Source organism: Haemaphysalis longicornis, unplaced genomic scaffold (assembly GCF_048455015.1).
Source record: "Haemaphysalis longicornis isolate Haplotype H1 unplaced genomic scaffold, Haemaphysalis longicornis Haplotype H1 scaffold_8, whole genome shotgun sequence".
NCBI classification, from domain to species: Eukaryota; Metazoa; Arthropoda; class Arachnida; order Ixodida; family Ixodidae; genus Haemaphysalis; species Haemaphysalis longicornis.
In genome coordinates, this window is record NW_027526445.1 from 137,241,740 (window position 1) to 137,261,689 (window position 19,950).

Genomic DNA, 19,950 nt, shown 5'->3' on the forward strand with positions numbered 1-19,950 from the left:
AACATTTTCCACTGTGATGAAGAAGCTCTGTTACGTGTCATAGTTTTAGACGCAATTTTCGTGCCCCATTTAATGATTTTTTTTATATTGTTCGCTGTCGCTTTGTTAATCTGTAGAGTAAAACTGTGCGCATAGTGAGTTCCAATTCACAATTTTAATATATCGTGTATTTCAAAAGGAAAGAAACTTGATATTTTATTATAGTTTTCTGACAGTTTCTGCAGATTTCCTTGTATAAAATCCATAAAAGCCGTCAGAGACATTTGAACCCCAACAAATCCATAAGCCCGGCAGCGTTTTGTTTATATGGCCTATGCCGGGTCACTTTCTCCGCCTATTTTACAGTTGGTTATGCAGACGAGCTTTCGAGAGGTGTTGGTGGATCAATGCCGCGCTGGTGTCATTTTATCCTTTCCTGAAATTGAAACAAAAAAAATTCAGTTTCAGCGTCCATTCACCCGCAAGTTTTTAGTCAGCTTTTCCGCGCAAAGGCTTAAAAAATAACAGCGTGTTCAGTCACCACGTTTTTTTTTTTTTTTCAAAAGTATTCCACAAAAGCACGGTTTAGAAGCATTCGGCCCTTGTAATATGGCAATAATTAAGCAAAAGGTTCGTAATTGTTTCTGCAAACATACGTACCTGCATTATAATTTAACCAACGAGAAATTAAAATGCAACCTGAATCCCTGCATTGCCATATTAGGAATAGTAGATTGAGATTTGTAACTACAGAGCTAATGTTTCTCACAAGAGTAAAATAACAGCAAAGTACTTTAAAACCTAATGAGAATGTTTACCAAATAGAAAACACGCTTCTTTGGGTAACATAATGTAGTACATTCACCGCGGCTTTATTTCGCAAATCGCGGCTCCAAATAAACATTCTTAAACAAGAACCGATGGCGATGGGATGAACTGCATACGCGCCAGGCATAACAATCATGCGAAATGCTAAGCGCAAGAAAAAGAACTGCTAACGCCCACAAAACAGTATTTATGTATTCCTTAGATTACTTACCTAGGACGGTCAGTGGTGTTTCCGAGACAATAAGGCGAGCTGTCATTGGTGTACAAGTACTGCTGACCACGGCCTGTGGCTTCTTTGCTATAATAACCCATTTCGCCCATGTTTGAGATGTTGTAGTTTACAAAGCAACTCTTGTCCTCATACGATGTCCAGTTGGGACAGCCATAGGACACAAACGAGCAGTTTCTAGTACGGTTCAGAGATTCAATAAATAGATTCGGTGCCCGGTAGTGGCTGCATGTAAATGTTTCTGAAACAAATTGTAGATAAAATTAGAATGGCGAAGCATCTACACAGCTGTTTTAAGCTTTTTTTGCGAGAAACACAGCCGCTGTCCTGACATTCAGACCCAACCTACGTGCATGTGGTCCCATGACTCCCACTAGCAGGGCAAAGGTAAGTGGCTTTATGGAGGTGATAACTTCTTTTACACAAAAGACCTGGCAACATTCAACACGCGAATTCCGTTTAGCGAGGGATGCTAAGATGGAGGAGCTCTCGGACATAGAGTAGGATATTGCGGAGTTAAGTGAAGTTACAATACTCGGAGAAGGCTTCGCACAGCTTTTTTTTTGTGGCAATAGTCTGTTATCAATGAAATATGGAGCACATTTTATACTTATTCCACAGAGAAACGACAAGGAACGGGGACGAATTCTTCAGCAGTACCGAAAAATTCTCAGTCGTTGGGATAAAGCTAAACAAGCGACACAGATTAAAGGTAGTAGAAGCCTATGCGCGAAGAACTAGCTACGATGACGAAGCCGTAAACAGTTTTTACGAGGACATCGAATCAGCAGTGAAGACTGGAACAACGCAGTTTACAATCCTGTTAAGAGGCCTTGACGCGAATGTTGGTAGAAAGAAAATAGGAGAAACGTCAGGGGGAAACCTTGGATAAGACAATCGCAGCAGTCGAGGAGATACACCGGTGGGATTCGCGGAAAAAAATAACATGAGGTTGATGAACAAATTCTTTTACAAACGAAAGAATAGGAAAGAGACATGGAAAACTCCAAGGCACTGGACAAAATGTCAAATACCTTCATTTTAGCAGACAATCCAGGTATTGTATGGGAGGCAGAGATGCTAGGAAATATAGGATGACTACTGTAAAACAATGATGCACCCCGCCCAGTCTAACGAGGACGATGGATGAACACGAAAGTATCTGGTGATCGATTCTTTGGTTGGCCAATCTCACACCGCGAGTATGTGCCACTCTGGATGTACGCACTACTTGTCTAGGTACCCAAAGCAGCTCTCGGGTGTGCAGGCCAAAGGCCTAACGTTTGACTTTGAGGGGTACGGAAAGAATCGGTACCTGCTACTTGGCGTTCGCTTCCACCATGACGAAATGCAGCACATGGATAGCCCTCATAACGCGAGGCAGCCAGGTTTGACTCAGGTCACTGAAAACGTTTCTTTTTTTTTTTTCACTTAAACCACGATCATTCATCATTATCTTCAAAGAAAGTTGGCTTTCCTGCTGAGGTGCAACGCATCGGTGAGGACACTACACTAGGGCTTTTCTTTAAAAGTGGTTGAGTGGGCTCACTGTTTCTGAAGTTTTTAAGTAAAAACCAGTTGTAAACACGCCACCCGTATCATCCAGTGCCGCCCCCTGGGACACACCCATTGAAGCGCATCACGTGAGTCACCGGGCCCGCTTTCGGCGCTGGGCGCAAGGCCCCGTTTTCAGTCGTTCTGCTCAGCGAGGGGCGGTGGCCGCCTCGTATGCGGCGAATCAGCTGCTAGCCAGCCGACCACCCCCGCCGCCTCCCACGCATGCGCCGCTGGGTCGTCTCGGGCTACAGGACTCGCCTTGCGCCCGGCGAAGAGGAACGGCGAGTTCGCCGTGAATGAGAGCAAGGCGGGCCTCCTTCTGTGAGCGTTGCACGGGGCCGAACGCCTTTTAGCCGTGGTCGGCAAAACAACTACACCAAAGGTTAACCAGCGAAACCAAGATTCATCCAGACTGAACGAAGCTGTTCCTTTTGAATTTCCAAGGTTAGCCGAGATAAGCCGCGGATAATTTTTTTTAGCTACTAAGAGAGCACAAGCTGGCTCCTATAATTTTTGTTCCTTCAATAGAACTTCGTCGTCCTTGGCTACGTGACATTATCATTTAGGGGTCAGTTGCGCAATTTTTTTTAGTGCTTCGTGGTCCATCCCTTTGACCTCTTTTATGTACCTTCTGCATTTTTCCGACTATAATAGATTTTATTACTATGAAGAATTTGGAACGTCAAAATTACTTATGATTGTACAGTGAAGCTCGGCGGCCAGACAGTATTCAGTAAAAGGAAAAACTGCGCTAATACGAAAATAAGTTGGTATCTGGCGAATAATTTCTTCCAAGTGAACCGACATAATTCGCGCGGAATACCAAAAAAAGGGCATTTAGACTATGCCGTGGATAATACTGGAAGGGTGATTGGAAGTGCAAAAACACATGCAACAAATTCTGTTCATTTAGATAGCAGTGCTATTCATTTACATGATGCATGGCTACGCCAGAGTTGTCCACATCGTTATGTAACGTAACCTATTCGCAGAAGAAGGTTGATAAGTTCTCGTACTAGTAGTACGGTTCCACAGATAACTTCTCAGGGTCCCCGTGGGTTATTAGTACTTTTCAAAATATATTCCTTCCTACTAGAAGAGAATGAAATGTGCATAAAAACGTGCTGCTTACAGCCGCTACGGAGAACACGGATTTTTTAAAATATTGTTGCTTACACACACACGCCCGCGTGCCAGCGCGTCTTTGTGTGTGCATGTATTTGTGTGTCTGTGCGTGCGTGTGCGTGGGCATATGCGTATGCGTGTGTTTGTGTGCGTGCGTGCATGTTTATACGTGCGTATGTACATGCATGTGCATTCGTGCGTGCATGCGTTCGCAAGCAAGAGCGTGTGCGTCTAAGCCATAATCTTCTACTAAAGTCTGTTTGTCGCTGCGGTTGTTATCAATACATATATTCTGCATTTTATTCTCACCGAGCAGGAATGGAATAATTTTATGGGCTACCAATACCCCCAGGGCGGTCTTCTGAATATATCTGAGAAGTTTGAAACTATTGTCCCAGTCTTGTAAACACTCCCCTAACGGTCCGGATGGCTCTCGTGTAGCCATAAAATGCACAGCATTACTTTCTTATGGACCGAAATGCGTTAAATTTGTTATTTTAACACTTCTAATTTTCCTTCCAGTGTGATTCAATCGGGCCTTTGGCAAAAATTTCTCATTTATATATCATTCGCAAATCCCTTTGGTTCAAATCATACAAACACCGTTAAAGTTCCCAAACATTTCAAGTGAAAATTGTGCGTCCGCAACCTTCAGGAAGCCCATCGGCATTGCATGTGCACTTCAGAATGCCCGAAACACTTTTGAACAAGTTCACTAACTTTTTGTATGTAACAAATACAATATGCAGCATAAGCATAAAGAAAACAAAATCAAGTAGGGAGGGTCTGTTTTGACTTACTTCCTGAGCTTACCGTAGCCATGTTTTTTACACTTTTTACATATTTGACGCGTTTTTACATGTTCTTTTGAATTTTTTGTTGTTTAACACTGCTACTCCATGACAAACGCGGTCCTGTTCGCCTGCTGTTGTGATTCAGTATTCACGGGCTTAAAAAATGCAAGTGTGATCTGTAAAGCTATTCAATTTACTTTCCTTTGTTTGATAAACATACGTATCTTTTTGACTGTTCTGTCCCACTGCGATAATCCTCATTGATTGGCAGTATATACAAATAAATAAATAAAAAATAAATAAATTTTTCCTGAGAATTGTTCTAAATGGGGAGGACACCGAAACTCTGAGCAAAGGTTGTAGCATTTTCGTATTTTTCCAAAAGAAAATTAAAATCCCTTCTCTTCTAGACGTCACGCAGGCCAGTGCAATTCTTTTTTTCGCGCCTTACAATAGATGGGAAAGACAAATTTCCGCAATTTTTGATGTTATAAGTGTAAAATTATCTCACTCATAAAGTCAAACACGTAGGGAGTATCCAGACATCCGGCTTGTGTTCTTCCTCCATTCGGGTAAAAGTCAACATCTCCGACAGGACCGTAAAGGCCAATTTTGAACTGTTCTAGACTTCCGCCATTTGTGTGGATAACGTCAACGTAGTCTGCGTCGTCCTTTGACAAACAACAGTTTGTGTTTGCAAACAGATATCCAGCGGGGTCAAGACCTAAGGAAAATTTTAATGAGGATGTCAAAAAATGCTGTACTAAAACAGGTAACAAAGCGCTTTTCGGAAACCTTTAATTTGACCCAAGATGTTCACATGTATTTTTCACATTTTTAAAGCAGACTTGGCACTTTTTATTTCCCTATTTTTTGCCCTTGAGTAGGGGACCAGAGATGCGTAAACGAGAGATGAAAATGCATAGCCATGTACGCGCGAATTCAGAAACTTCGTTTGCTGGCAGTTGTGCACTGTGTTTTCAGTATTCTGATCCACAATATCTTTATCGTGTAAACAAAAAGTTGACCTTCCGCATGCCGCATTGAAAATATTTATGCAATAACTTGCGGACGCGTGAGAGCGTGATGAACCCATTACTTCGACGTGCGCGTTACCCCATTGACCACACCACATGCGCAAATGCACCTGGTGTTCCACGAAGACAACTCTCGTTGAAGGGGGGAGAGGGGGGTGTTCGACAACGGCAGCGGCAGCGAGCGGCCGAGTAGGGGGCGCAAGTGGCGGCGTTACATGCCTTTGGTACAATTAATTCGTAGTGGTGGGCTGTGATAGTTGCTGCCAGTGATATCCATGGCTTCTTATAGCGCAAAGAACCAGCACGAGGCATGCGACCACATGTCTGGTTTATGCGCTACGCAAAGCCACGTATCAGTGGATCGGAGAAACTGTTATTTTTGTATTTAACCCATGGTTTCGTTTTTTGTTTTTTTTTGCGGTCAGGCTTTTCGCATATTTATTTTCCTCGTTCTTTTATTTTTTTCTTTCCAGGAATAAACTAGAGATTTCTTTTTATGGATGTTGGTGTTATTTTGCCGTGCCGGTTCAGGCTAGGGAAATATTCACAAACGCAGGAAATTTCTTCAAGCTCTAAGTGCTTTCAATTGTTCACACAAAACGGTAAATAATGAAAAGTATAATTATTTATGACTCGCGGGAAGGTGGCCAATACAACATTTATTTGCTGTTTTTGAGCACAATCTAGGTGAGGTTATTTCTGGTACCACCTGTCCTCAGTTTGCAAAACGTATCGCTGGTCGACGGCCACCAAAACTGAAGACTGTTAGCGTGTTATAGCCCGTTCTGAATACTAGCCTATATAAATATGTAACAATCTCACAATTTCAAATGATTCATCAGCCCGCATGCATTTGCATTAAGCCCCCCTAAAATATCAACAGAGGATAAACTTATTAATCATTAAGAATTTGTAAGCATCTCATCTCTCCGCTAAATGGTCAGCGCCACCAGCAACTACGGCGTGGCCACCAGGAGCGGGAACCCTCCTGAAGCTGTAATTCCGTGAAGTGACAACTGGGATGGGGAAAGGGGAAGGCGCCTCGGAAGGCTCTCCTACATTATTACTACGGCGAAGAGGGAGACGAAAGAGATCACAGCAGGACCAGCGCTTACGCAGTGAAATTCGTTCTCCACCCACCGGTTTTTCCACGGTGCAGTGCACACACGGTCTCCAGACGTAGTCGAACTTTAGCGACCACACTAAAGCGCCTCTCTCGTCAGTACTGAGGTCGTTGCCAACATTTTGTCGCTCATATACAAGCGATCCAAAATCCGTTCTAAACAAAACTAATTATGAGCCCAGATTAGTTGCAGAAATAACCTAAAATGTCACCTAGTTACCACTATATTGAGTGCATGGCGTGTATTGACGCACAGAAACACGCAAATGACTTTTCGAATCTTGCGCATCCTGGTCACCACTGCAACCTCTGTCTGCCAAAAATTAGATAGCGCAACGTGGCCATGCTCTTGCTTCACACTGACATGTCTACAGTTTGCAACACCCCGTTCTGCCCTCCATGAACACCCCGTTGCTGCACTTTCTCGCGCCCACACCTGGGCTAAAGCCACACAAACATAAAACTTCTGCAACTTTCCTTTTCAAAACTAAGCATGTTTAAAAAATTAGAAAAGTGATTTGGCATACCTGCAATTCGCCCAATGGATGTATTCATAGTTTTATTGAAATGCCGCCCAACAAAACCCATCACTTGACCACCCATACTAAATCCGACAAGAGTGACGTTTTTTGGGTCAATAGCGCAATTCGTTTCGTTTATAACCTTCTGAAGAAAGAGTGAGATCATAACGCCGACCATGGGAGTGTTCACTGCGGCGTCAGACCATGTTCCATTCGCTCCATTCTCCCAGTCCACAACCAAAACGGTGCAGTTAAGCTGTAAGGCAAAGATGTGTGTTAGCTTTCAACATAGACAAGCAATTTTTCCTAATGACCTTTTCATCAATTCGGTTATTTTTTTATTTTTTGACCCTTCGAGTCGCAAATAAACTTAGGCGTAAGCAAAAGTTTGTTTTGCTGTGGCTTGGGCAGAACTTCCATGAGGGCTACCGTTATAACTATTACATGCACAGGTTTTTGTACATTGTTTGGTCAATTTGGTAGATGTTGATAAATCTTTTTGATCCTCTAAGTCGCATATCCACTTGGGTATAACGCGACAAATTGGGATTGGCCAGGGCTTTTAACCACTTCCACTTACGTTTGCATTGTAAGCATGCGGCAGCCACAGCTCGGTAGCGTGTTTGTGCCTTCAAATATAGCTACACTGGTTCCAAAAATTATTGCTTCACGTTTTCACGACCATAGCTAGGGAAAAAAGTTGTTTTCTTGTTCACACTGAGCCTTTCTTTTCACTTCTGAATGTAAAAGCAACGCAATCTTGCTTATTCTCATACATTCTCTATTGTAGTGGGACAAAGCAATCTAAAACTGAGATATATCCACAGCTCCAGCTCATATTGTCGAACTGCGAATGGCGACGTGTTGAATTCTGTATCGTACAGCGCCTTACTTTCAGCCAAATAACAAAAGCAACTTTACATAAAGTATTTCTTATGCAACCATTGTGATGCTGCTGTGCACGACAAAACACTTATTCCTAATCGCTTAGTCCTTATTCGCACGTCTCAAGGATTGCTGTTTTACCGAATTCTATACTACGTGGTCTGACAAACTTGAGCGTTTAGTTTTGGCAAGTAGTCCTAAAGAGTAGCTTTATGGTGCCCCACAAGGTAGCCAGTCTTCGCTCTGTGCGTGAATGTTCACCCTGTATCAGCATGCCATAAAAGCTTAGGTGTTAACAAAACAGCAACGTTTTGAAGCAAAGCTTTCTACTTCTTCCAGGCCACGGTTCATTCGCGGCGTCCGGGACAATAAACTCCCAACGCGGTGGAGGCGACGGCTAAGGCGGGAAGTAAGGGTGGGGGGGGAGGGTTCTACTCACGGAGCACGCTCTATAGATTGCGCGGTGAATTTACCCAGCGCTCTCTGTACGGAGGTGCCTGCTAACCGGCGGGTGCGTCGGCGGTACAGCTTAGTCGTCAGCTTTATCGACGATTCTTTTGAGCCTATTTTGGCGAAGCTTCGCGTCCATTGTACGCTTCCTTTGAACGGCTTGTTTAACTTGTTCGATGGTACGTCCTGGTTAACCCGGACCCGACGGAATTAAGTGGTTGTACGGCAAAGATACGTTGACGATTGGCTTGGGGGGCGGGAAAACAAAATGTAGAGACCACATACAGACATCTGGCCGCTAGAAAAACGCTACCCTTCGCGCACTGCTTGCCACGAATGGCACTCTGTTTTCTAAATTGATGAATACGAATTCGGTTGTGTCTTAAGAGGTATTACCAAAGGCAGGAGGAGCCACTGGTCCTAATAAATAGCGATTATAAAAGTTCCCTCATATTTCTCACTATTCAAAAATTTCCTAAACGAACTAGTCTAAATCGGTATAAATGGGAATCACTAAGCTCATATACCGAATTTTTTCAGTGTCTCCGCTTGTGTAGGGCGGTGCTGTAGCCCCGAGCTAGCACATCAAGATCGCTAGGTTCCGCTGTCTCAGCCTTCGAAGGACGCTCCTCTCCGTTTTCTTTCTGCCGACGCACGGCCCTGCTACGGCGGCGGCATCCACCGCTCTAGCCCGGAAGTGGCCGATGCTACTGCGTTCGATACGCGGCCCCCGCGAATCCCAAGTAACTGTTGCCAGAATCTCTCGTTTCACTCTTTGTAGAGCCACGTGCGTGAATTCAAGTGACGTCGCATGGGAAATTGTTCTGGGTGTCGTTTACAGCTTTGTTTTCCAATCACCTTCACAGCTTGGATTGGAGACAATTTTTTGAACGTGCTAACCCCTTAGAAGGTGTGGTATAGGCCTGATCAAAGTATGATGATGGTTGGATGTTTATGGCGCAAGGCCAACTGGGGCAAAGAGCGCCAAAGAGCAGGAGGTGCACACACCAATTTTCTTCCTGTTAAAATGCGCCCATTCGCCGGATGAAGCCAGACTTTTTTTTCGCGAAAGGGGGAGGGCGGGTTTAGGTTACCCTATGAAGGAGTTTTGCCTCAAGGAGCAGTACATCTCGCTTACCTGCTGCTGGAAAATTTTCTGAGGAAGTCCATATTCCCTTCTTCCCCCCCCCCCCCCCCCCACCTCTGGTCGCGTCATTCCACATTCGTATTTTCACACCAATCCTCTGTAGCTACAAACGTGCTCACATAGTGAACTCGTTGAGGTGGCTATTCATATAACTTTAAACGCTGCAAAGTACAAGACATCTCTACGTGGTGAGTACCGGTAAAATGCACCTGTCATACACTTTCTTCTTCAGGGACAATGGTAGGCTGCCATTCATTATCTGAGAATGCCTGCCGAATGCACTCCACCCCATTCATATCCTTCATATTATCTCTGCCTCATAGTTGGGATCCGGGGTCACAACTTGACCTAATTACATATATTCGCTTACCACTTCCACCGCCTGGCCATCAATCCCAAACTCCTGTGCTCTCCCGATGTTATTGAGCATTACTTTATTTTCTGCGTATTAATTTTCATTCCCACGGTTCTACTCCGTTTGTCCAGTGTGGTGAGCATGCTTTGCAATTCGTCTCCCGAGTTACTTAGCAAAGCAACGTCATCAGCAAATCTGAGGTTACTGAGGTATTATCCCATAGTTATTAGTTCCACCTGTTCCCAATCCAACGCTCTGAATACTTGTTGTAAATGTGCTGTGCATAACATTGGAGAGATTGTCTCTTTGTCTGACGCCCTTCCTTATAAGTATTTTACTGTTCTCCTTATAAAGTATGATGGTAGCTGTAGACCCATTGTAAATATCCGCTACTGTTCTTCCATAATGCTCGTCTACACCCTGGTTCCGTAATGCCTGAATGACAGCTGAGGTTTCAACCGAGTCAAATGCTTTCTCAAAATCTATGAAGGCTATATATACGGGTTCAGTATACTCAGCGCACTTCTGTATCACCTAATTGATCGCGTGAATATGGTGTATAGTTGAATATCCCTTAGGAAAACTTGCGTTTTCTTTATGTTGACTGAAATCTGAGGAAGAAGATATTCTGTTAGCGATTACACTGGTAACTACCTTGTAGAGGACTGACCGTAAGCTGATGGGCCTCTAACTTCTGAAGTCCTCCATGTCACCCCTCTTAAAAATTAGCATGATTTTCGCGTCCTTCCAAGATTCCGGCACAATCATGGTCATTATGCATTGCGTGGACAGGCTTGCCAGTTTAACTATTACAAGGTGCTTTGCCCCCTTTCATTTCTTTCAAAGCCTTCCTTACTTCTTCGGTCGTTACTGGTTGGATGTCTATCTCCTCGGAGCTACTTTCCCATTCATTATTATCCTGGATGTCCGGCTACTGTACAGATCTCTATATAACTCCTCGCCTACTGTGACTATTTTATACCTATTTGTGATGACATTGCCTTGCTTGTCTTTAAGTGCATACATCTGATATTTCCCCACGCTGAGACGCCTGTTCACTGCTTTCTGGCTACCTCCGTTCTTTGCAGCGTATTCGATCCTCTCCATATTATACTTCCCTATGTCAGCTGTCTTACGCTTATTGATTAACTTCGAAAGCTCCGCTAGTTCTATTCTCTCGGCTGGGTGGAGATTGTCATGGTTGGCCGTTTCCTTATTTATTTATTTATTTATTTATTTATTTATTTATTTATTTATTTACTCTCAAGGCAATGCATTACAGAGAGGAGTGGTGAAAAACGTTTTACAAACAACAGAACAAAATGGAGCAACATCAAAACGATCAATTAGATATTTCGTCTCCTGTGAAAGTTTACCAGTATCCTGTCTAGCCATCGTGCCAGCGACTTCTACTGTAGACTCCGTGATAAAGCGTGTAAGGTTGCCGCTGGCTTCCTGTGTCGCAAACTCGGCTTCCTCGGTAAGAGCTTAATATCGGTGTTGCAGAGCGATCCTGAATTATTCTACTTTACGTCTTACTTTTACCTGATTAATCGGCTTCTTTCGTACTTGCTTCTTACATTTCCTCCTCAAATCTAGCCTAATTCGAGATCTTCCTATACGGTGTTCACTACACCTTACCCTTCCGAGCACTTCCACATCCTTCCCGATGCCAGGTTATCGCAAAATATGAAGTCTAGTTCATTTTTATGCTCCCCATTCGGGCTGCTCCACGTCCACATCCGGCTCTCCCGTTTGCAGAAGAAGGTATTAATTATGCGTCGTAGGTTATTCCGTTAAGCGAACTCGACTAGTAGGTCCCCCCTGCTATTTCTTGAAGTCCCCCATAATAGTCCCCCACTGAAGTCCCCTGTAACCATATGCGGATCCAGGCTTTTTCTGAAAGGGGGGTCAGCTCCTATCAGTGATAATGATGATGATGAATATTATGATGATGATGATGATGAGGAAGAGGAGGAGGAGGAGCCTTATTTATTCACTGAAATTTCGGGAAAGCAAAAACACAAGGAATACAACGAGTCATCAATTCACCTTTATCTGCGACCTCAGTGGTCATCTTCTTGGAGGTTTAAATTCAAAAATTAAGGGAGGGGTCAGGACATCCGGACCCCCCCTCTGGATCCACCAATGCCCGTAACTACGGTATACTGTGGTTTTACTTTAGCTATTGCCGGTTCCACATCTTCATAGAAGCGTTCCACAATCTGGTCGTCGTGGCTGGATGTGGGCGCGTAGCCCTGTACCATCTTGAGTTTGTACCTCTTATTGAGCCTAATTAGAAGACATGCTGCCCGTTCGTTAATGCTGTAGTATTCTTCTATGTTGCCAGCTATGCTTTTATTGAATAGAAATCCCACTCCCAGTTCTCTACTGTTCACTAGGCCACGGTAACATCGGACGTGTCCATTTTTCAGCACCGTAAACGCTTCATCTGTCCTCCTAACCTCACTAAACCCTATGATATCTTTAATTAACTTTAATTCCTCGAACAACACCTCTATACTCGCTTCACAAGATAAGGTTCTGGTGTTAAACGTTGCCAAGTTCAGATTCCAAAGGCGGCCTGCCCGGGTCCAGGTATTCTTAGCACCCTCTGCTGCGTCACAGGTCTGACCGCCGCCGTGGTCAGTTGCTTCGCAGCCACTGGAGACTGAGGGCCGTGGGTTAATTGGCGTATTAAAGAGACACTGAAGTGAATTTGTCAAGCTCCCGTTTTTTCGTGCACTGTGTAGACTGGCTCAAATTAACACACTATTCATCGTTTATCCGGTTGACAAATCGGTAATTATTTTACAAAGCGCGAAAGAAGAAAAACTACCATGCGCGGTTTGCGGCGGCCGCACCAACTAAAAGCTGTGACGTCAGGAGGGGGGGGCACCGTGATTGGACGATGCCCAAGGTTAGCAATCAAACAAGTTTCGGTTTCGGTTTCGGTTCTGTAAAACAACATGCTTGACATCCGATGGCGTTGTTGGATGGCCATTCTCGATATCTCAGTAATCGCCGTACCGCGCTTCTGCCATGTTGTCGGCTGTCAAATGTCTAAGATAAACCTCCCAGGGCGGCTTAGAATCGTAGAAATCACTAGACGAGGCCTACGCAGTGGATGAACGCCCTCCGCGTCACCGCAGACTCTCAAATGCCATGCGCTTTTCCCGCATATTCGGAGCTTGCCTCACTCATGTTTGTTCGTAAAAAGCTAGTTCGCACCAGGCCAAGGGTGTGCTGATTGAGGCCTGGGCCCACTGCCCGCAAGCAGTCGGTGCTTGTGGCAACAGCACGCCAACGAGAACTCGCTAGCGCGTCATTGCCAGTATGCGCGCGTTCTGCGATCTCGCTCGTGGAGCAGTGAACGTTACGGCCCAAAAAGGGTGAACTCAGTCCAGAAAACATCGGCCGCATACGAAAAAATCAACTTAAAAAAAAAACATGTACTCTCGGGGATTCGAACTTGCGACTTTCAAAACAGTAATTCCAGCGCCTCAAACCACTAGGCCACGAGCCGGCACCGACCGGGCTGGATATATAAGGTCTATAATGTATAATCAGTTTACACTTTTATTTATTTCAAGCATTTCAAGTACTTTATGTGACTATTTGTTGTATAGCGCTCCTGCAGTAAGCGTCCCCCAAACTTCCACAATGTCTCACGTCTAGCAATTGCATTTCTTTGACGGAAAAGCGTTCGCAGATGTGCGGTCATGCTGCTGACCGCTGTGCTTGTTTACCCAGCGCAAAAAATGCTTCCTGCTCCCTAGTTTTGCGCTGTACGGTAAAAGTTTCAAGTGATTTTATTTTCATAGTACCTATATTGACTTCGCTGACTCTTCTCCCGCCTTCAATTGGCCTTAGATTTTCCTACTGGCGTAAAGTCAGCGAAGCGTCGCATGTGCACTTGTGCAGCGCTTGTGTGGAGCGACCCGGACACGTTTGACACAGTTTACAAACTAACAAAGTAAAGAAAGGCACATTCTTTTATTCACAAAGGTGTTGTGGCTTAGTTTAAATTGAGTGAGCGAATAGCGACGACCCGTCGGCGGCCGGCGGACGAAACGCTGGGCCGACTGACTCGATCGGTAGGTCGGCTGGTCGGCGAACCGTGCAGTAGCGCAGCCATTTTCCAGCTCATCTCCTGCTGACGTCACACGAAAACGCCACAGAAAATGGGCGAGCGTATAGAGAGAAGGACAGCATTTTCGAATTGATTTTTCTAGTAAATAAATTCGCGTAAACGAGGCCAGAGTGGTTGAAACAAGGCCTACGGACTCCGAACTACAATTTGCGCTAGTAATCCCGCAATGTTTACAAATCACTTCAGTGTCCCTTTAATGGGAGGTTGTGGCCGATAATACACCAGGGTGGCCAATCCTGCTCTGGTGAAGGAGTGTGTTGCCGGCAATGGTCGCCAGGGTCAGCCCGCACCCCAAGCCCCATTCTGCGATTGCAATAACACACGGATTTTTTTTTAATCCGGTGCGAAATGGCCAGCACCGGGCATCGAGCCACGGTCCTTCTGCACGCGAGACCGATGCTCAACCTCTACACCACGACTGGGCCCCATAAACTGTCCATAATCATTGGATAATGGGCCCCCATACAGATAGAAACGATCAACTACATCGCGACCCCAATCTTTCTTAAAGGAGCCATGAAGAGAAAACACAAGTTTGGTTAATTCAAAAGATTGCCTCGTTAGAACCATACTGACACCACTTTTAACACAAACATCGCTCAAATAAGCTACATAATTAGGAAAAAAGGCAATGACCACGTGACCCACCAGCTCATTTCCCGCAACAGAATCTATGACGTCACACGAGAATGCTCTGCGATTGGCGGAGGCCGGCAAAAGCAAACGCAAGTTAGGTAGGGCTTACCAGTTTGCATAGGGAGCTATATGCCCGTTAAACATAGTGCACATTCCTTTTATGACACTAAGAACGGTGGAGTAAACGGTTGAAGTTCCGAATGAGCACGCAAGCGTGTACGCCAATGCGTACGAAACTACCGCCAGCTGAACTCGACATCTCGCCGTCGCCACCGTCACGCAGACGAATTTTCGGGTTCGAGGCTCTTCGGGGCCAACGAACCGTCCCAGCACGCACAGCCGCGACCTTGCTTGGTATCGTAATCCCTTCACAGCAGGTTGGCCGTCATATCGCCAACCAGCAAAGGTAAAAATAGAAACGAGGGGAGTAAGGAACAGCAAGCAGCGACGAGATAGTGACAGTCGTCGCAGTTTCGGAATGGTGTTGGCTTGCTGCTATTGTGAGGAGGTCGTTTACAGTTTACAACCACTGAAAACTTCAGTTTGTTCGACTACTTTACAATGAAATTTCGGTGCTACGTTTTGAAATGCCCGTGTAGTGCCCGCAAATCGTCGACGGAGTACGACATCCCCGCCGGTGAGGAGATCTACTTTCATGTGCTGCCCAACGACGAACCTCGGCGAAGCAAATGGCTACGTTTTGTGAACTTTGCAAACGGAGGAGAAAGAGAGCTAAAGGAGGTACGAGTTTGCTCGCTTCATTTCCGAGGAAGGGATTACGGCAGGGACCCTTACGTTAGCTCACTCCTGGGACATGCTGGCGCTCGTCGCCGACTTCGTCAAATCGCCGCCAAAGCGCTCCGACGTTGGGGGAAAAAATGCTGTACACACCGCGCATTGACTCTCGTATCTTTCTGGTCGAAGAAGAGAGCTCGCGCGAACGGCTTTCCATACACGACACCGGCCAACTGGCATAAGCGATACTGCTACTGAAATTAAACTATTATTAACCGTAATAAAAATACGGCACATACGTACCAGTCTGTATTTGTCCGTCGCGACGGGGCTGACGAGGCAGCGGTGCCGACGGCTGGGCGTTCGTTTGTTGTGGCTATCGCTGAATGGTCGCTTTCCGGTCCATCCGCGTATCCCACAACTCCTGCCGCTCGTGCACTTAGAAGCATTGAGCGTTCAAGTGGTGTGAGGTTGTTAAATGCAAGCCCGAGCTTCTTGGCGAGAGTTTTGTTCTCGGGATCAGGCGATTTCATGACTAGGGCTGCGGGTGCACTAGGTGGTACTAGTATTTTTAAAATGGCCGCCGTTCCTGTTTGATTCCCGCGTGTGGGTGTAATATGGAGTCGACATACTAATTATCTGTTTCATGGACCGGCTCGTATGACGCCATAGTTCACGTCACGAAATGTGCAATTTAGCGGGAGGTTTAAAATTTTGGCTTAAATTGCCTTATTTCTCTGTGAATAAAGCATCATTTGCTTCTGGGAAAGCGCTTAGGGTACTATGAAACACCTAATCTTTCGAATAAAACAAACTTTTGTTTTCTCTTCATGGCTCCTTTAATATCTAACACCATTTCTAAATAGCCGCAACAGCTTCACTGAGTAAATGCCTTGATGTCATTGCGCATGGCGTTGCTTTCTCTCTGGTATGGATATTTCTTGAGGTTCTACATTACCTTCATGAGAATGAAAGTCATATTCACCGTTGTCAGCAAATTACACGAAATAACCAATAAGTGTTTCAAGATTTTTTTCTTTTCATTAGAAAATACATTACGGAAATAAAAACATTACATTTATTGTGTTTTCTTTTGTACATTACACAAGAAACCTTCAAAACACCGTTTCAAAAATAAACAAAATAAATGTTTCCGCTACGACCCAAAATCATATCTAAATCACAAGCTTGCCATGTATTTTAAATGACCCATATTTGCCGTGCGTAACGCTGACGTTACGTAGAAGAATGCTTCAATTACGTTAAATAAAACCAAATCCACAATGACACGATTTTAGGTTTTGCGTTTTATAGAACGTCAATGAAAGATTTCGTTCGCAATATAATATGAGAGTAGCTTTAATTTGCTTACGTTTTGAAGAATCGCTTTGACAAGTGGTTGCATCCATGGTGTGCGCTTGTTGCCTGTGAGGCCGTGGGTCACTACTGCCAAGGGCTTGCTCGTGTTAAGGGTCCCGTTCATAGCGGTCAGGTTCCAATTTTCAAGTGTCCAGGTCATTTCCGGTATGGATTCGTTCTTCCTACTTTCGTTCAACAGCTTATCTATGCTGTCACTGGAGGCATTGTCGAAAAAGTAGAAAGTCGCACTAATGTTTTCAGGTGGCTGGGGACCCCCAATGGAAAGTCGCATTGCGTTAGATAAGTTGAAACAGCCAAACTTGTCATAGCAGGCATCTGGGATGGGTGTACGGCTTAATTTTGTTATCTGAAAAAAAAACAAGACGTATTCATGATTTTTGTCCAAAGAAATGAAGTGCTGCCTTATTCAATGGCTCTGGAATTCCTTCCAACACGTGGTTAAAAATATGTAAAGCTTCCATTGTTTATATAATCAATCCGTGCAAACAATGAATTCATCAAATTCATTGTACGTGGTTTAAATTGACAGTAATAATCCGCTCAGCATAATAATTGGTAAATTTAAGCCTTTGTGAACTCCCGTAAAGTAAGGCTCAAAATCAGCTGATAGACGACGCTGCAAAAATGGATAGAAAGCACATGAAAGAATTCCTCGGGGCGCTGAAATCTGCCTACTTGCTTTGCATGTAAAGGCATTGCAACACCTAATAACCACTCCCTTCCGCCTAATTGTAGTTGCTTCTTTTCGTTCTCTTTCATATCTTGGATGTTTAGTGTGAAATACTTCGGCCGGCCTCTTTTCTGCTGTACCGTGCATGCGTATCTTTGTTTACCTATTTTTTTTCGCTGTGGGCGCGAAACACGTAAACAACCCCAGTGGCGCACATGCCAGCTTCCCTAAAACGAGTGTTATGCGCACCTCATGTGCACCTGTGCTACTGACGTGCTGTCGCACTACGTTAAAACTTTTACGTTTCTGATTCAGAGTATCGTAAACTTCCTGAAGCAGGCACGTTTTTCCCTCAAATCTCCAGATTCCTGGCCAAACTTTAAGTGGCTACGGTTACAAAGAAAGCAACAGAAACGACAACATTTCTCCCCACCGCTGGCAACGTGTGAAAATAGCACAGGGGTCTTCTACAGCGGCCTGCTACTGTGAATTTGTGTGTTTAAAAACGGCGGCCATTTTTTTGACGGAACAGCAAGTGCAACACGACAGTGACAGTCTATCGCTTATTGGGGCACTTGTCGCTTTCGCCTTAAAATTTTTTTATACATGCGTGTTCAAACTTACGTATAAACAGGTATAAGCTGCCCACAATTCGCTCGCTTAAGTCAAGCAAGTTTCGGGAACGTGGTGAAATATCCACACACATAAGCGATGTCTGCCCGCATTCTTGGGGCTACACAATGTGCAGCCTTGCATCCCTACTACAGTGTGTTGCGAAACATTCGCCATAGAGAGAGCTAATAGACGTCAATTATACTATATTACAAACTGTTTTTCAATATAAACCGTGAAGTAAAAATCAGGGAGTGCTATGTTACGTCCATTAAAAATGTTATAATTGTTTTAAAATCGGTATATTTGGGAAAAACATAACATTGTCTGTCAGATACTCAGTTTAGAAGTCTCGAACCATAGTCTTTGAGAAATTATGTCTCCGCATAGGCATTTGTTGCAATCCTTGTGCAGAAATCACCAGTCATGGTTAAAAGTCTTCTGCTTTAAGTATGTAAAAACAGTTGGAAGCAGAAGAGATGTGGAAGAAACAAAAACCTAAAACAAGAAATTTCCGTGTTGAAGTCGCCCAAGAAAAGCTATTGTCATTATAAAACGAGGAAGAGAATTAGGGCGACACGGCCATTTACGAGTCCACTGAGAGCGATAAATAAAGAAATAAAAGAATCCACAAGAATGCAGGGAGCAGTAACTCACGCGCCGCTCAAGATTTAACAGATGCATCCCTGTTGGACTGCCGGAAGAAGGCCGGGGGAACACCTAAACCTTATAAGAATCAAGTTCTCGTTCAAACACGCGCACAACCAGCTGCCGAGCACGTGGACACCACCGGCGGGGAATACGCAGCCGTGTAGCTGACGCTGTGTGGCACAGAAAACCAAAAAAAAAACGAGAGACGGATTGTGTAGGGAGAGCAGCTAAGTAACTCATAAGTAGTATTGCTGAGACTGCCGTCATTTGTATTAGTGGCGGGTAATATTGAAGGACGTTTGAAATTTAATACTAGGGATTAGTTTGATATACTCTGCCCTGCTAATTTTCGTTGTTACTAAGCCGAATGCACTATGTGCCCAACAAGGCGAAAAGGCCGGCGTTGTGACTTGTGGGTGCCGCAGAAACTTTCTTGTGCGTGCGTGGAACGCACCTATGGAACAAAAGCGCGCCAAGAAGAGAAACGAAACATATAAACCAAATACAGAGTGACTCATCATGGCTCTACGAGACCTTCCGACTCATTGCGTGCCAGAAAAGGCTGTCAGTTTGCCTTGTGTTCGTAGGAACTCTCGGAGTGATATCCGTCATGTCTAGGGATGAAACGTGCTTAAGGTGGAGCAGTTTCGGTGCAGGCTACGCACAGCGGACCACGCAAGTACGCCAAGAATGCCGAAGCGCAGGATATGTACAGTGGCAGCAGAGGCCATTGAAGGTGAAAGCCTTGTGCAGCTCATGTGGTTAAGAGGCCGTGTTTTGAACAGTGGGTGGTCCCAGAGTTCCTCGTGCGCGCATAGAATGCGGCTAACGAACTATGCCAAAAGGAGAAATAACAGAGAAAAACACAACACCAGCGCGAGCCCGTCCGGGCTACAGGAGCACGTGCGGCTCGCGGCTTTATAGCGAGTACTGGAAAGTCAGCAGTCTGCCTGCTGTTCGTTGGAGCCAAGGTTTGGAATACAGCGGTGTCTCGGTATGGGAAGTTTTTGATGTCGGGTGTAACTACATTCTTAGCAACAGTAATCATGCAAGAACGCCAAAAGGCCGAAGAGCCGGAGGCAT

At 44.8% G+C, this 19,950-nt stretch overlaps 1 protein-coding gene across 1 annotated transcript in view; it reads right to left on the reverse strand.

Moving 5' to 3' along the window:
- Positions 1-241: 241 nt before the first annotated feature.
- Positions 242-19,950, reverse strand: part of LOC144148949 (lipase member H-like) — a 43,630-nt gene continuing 23,921 nt past the window's right edge. Inside the window, exons 2-6 of the mRNA XM_077680474.1 lie at positions 16,927-17,280; positions 7,200-7,449; positions 5,024-5,236; positions 1,019-1,277; positions 242-415 (exon numbers count right to left, since the gene is read on the reverse strand). Of these exons, the coding sequence (XP_077536600.1) occupies positions 406-415; positions 1,019-1,277; positions 5,024-5,236; positions 7,200-7,449; positions 16,927-17,205 (1,011 nt within the window). The 5' untranslated portion in view covers positions 17,206-17,280 and the 3' untranslated portion in view covers positions 242-405. The remainder of the gene's footprint in view (positions 416-1,018; positions 1,278-5,023; positions 5,237-7,199; positions 7,450-16,926; positions 17,281-19,950) is intronic.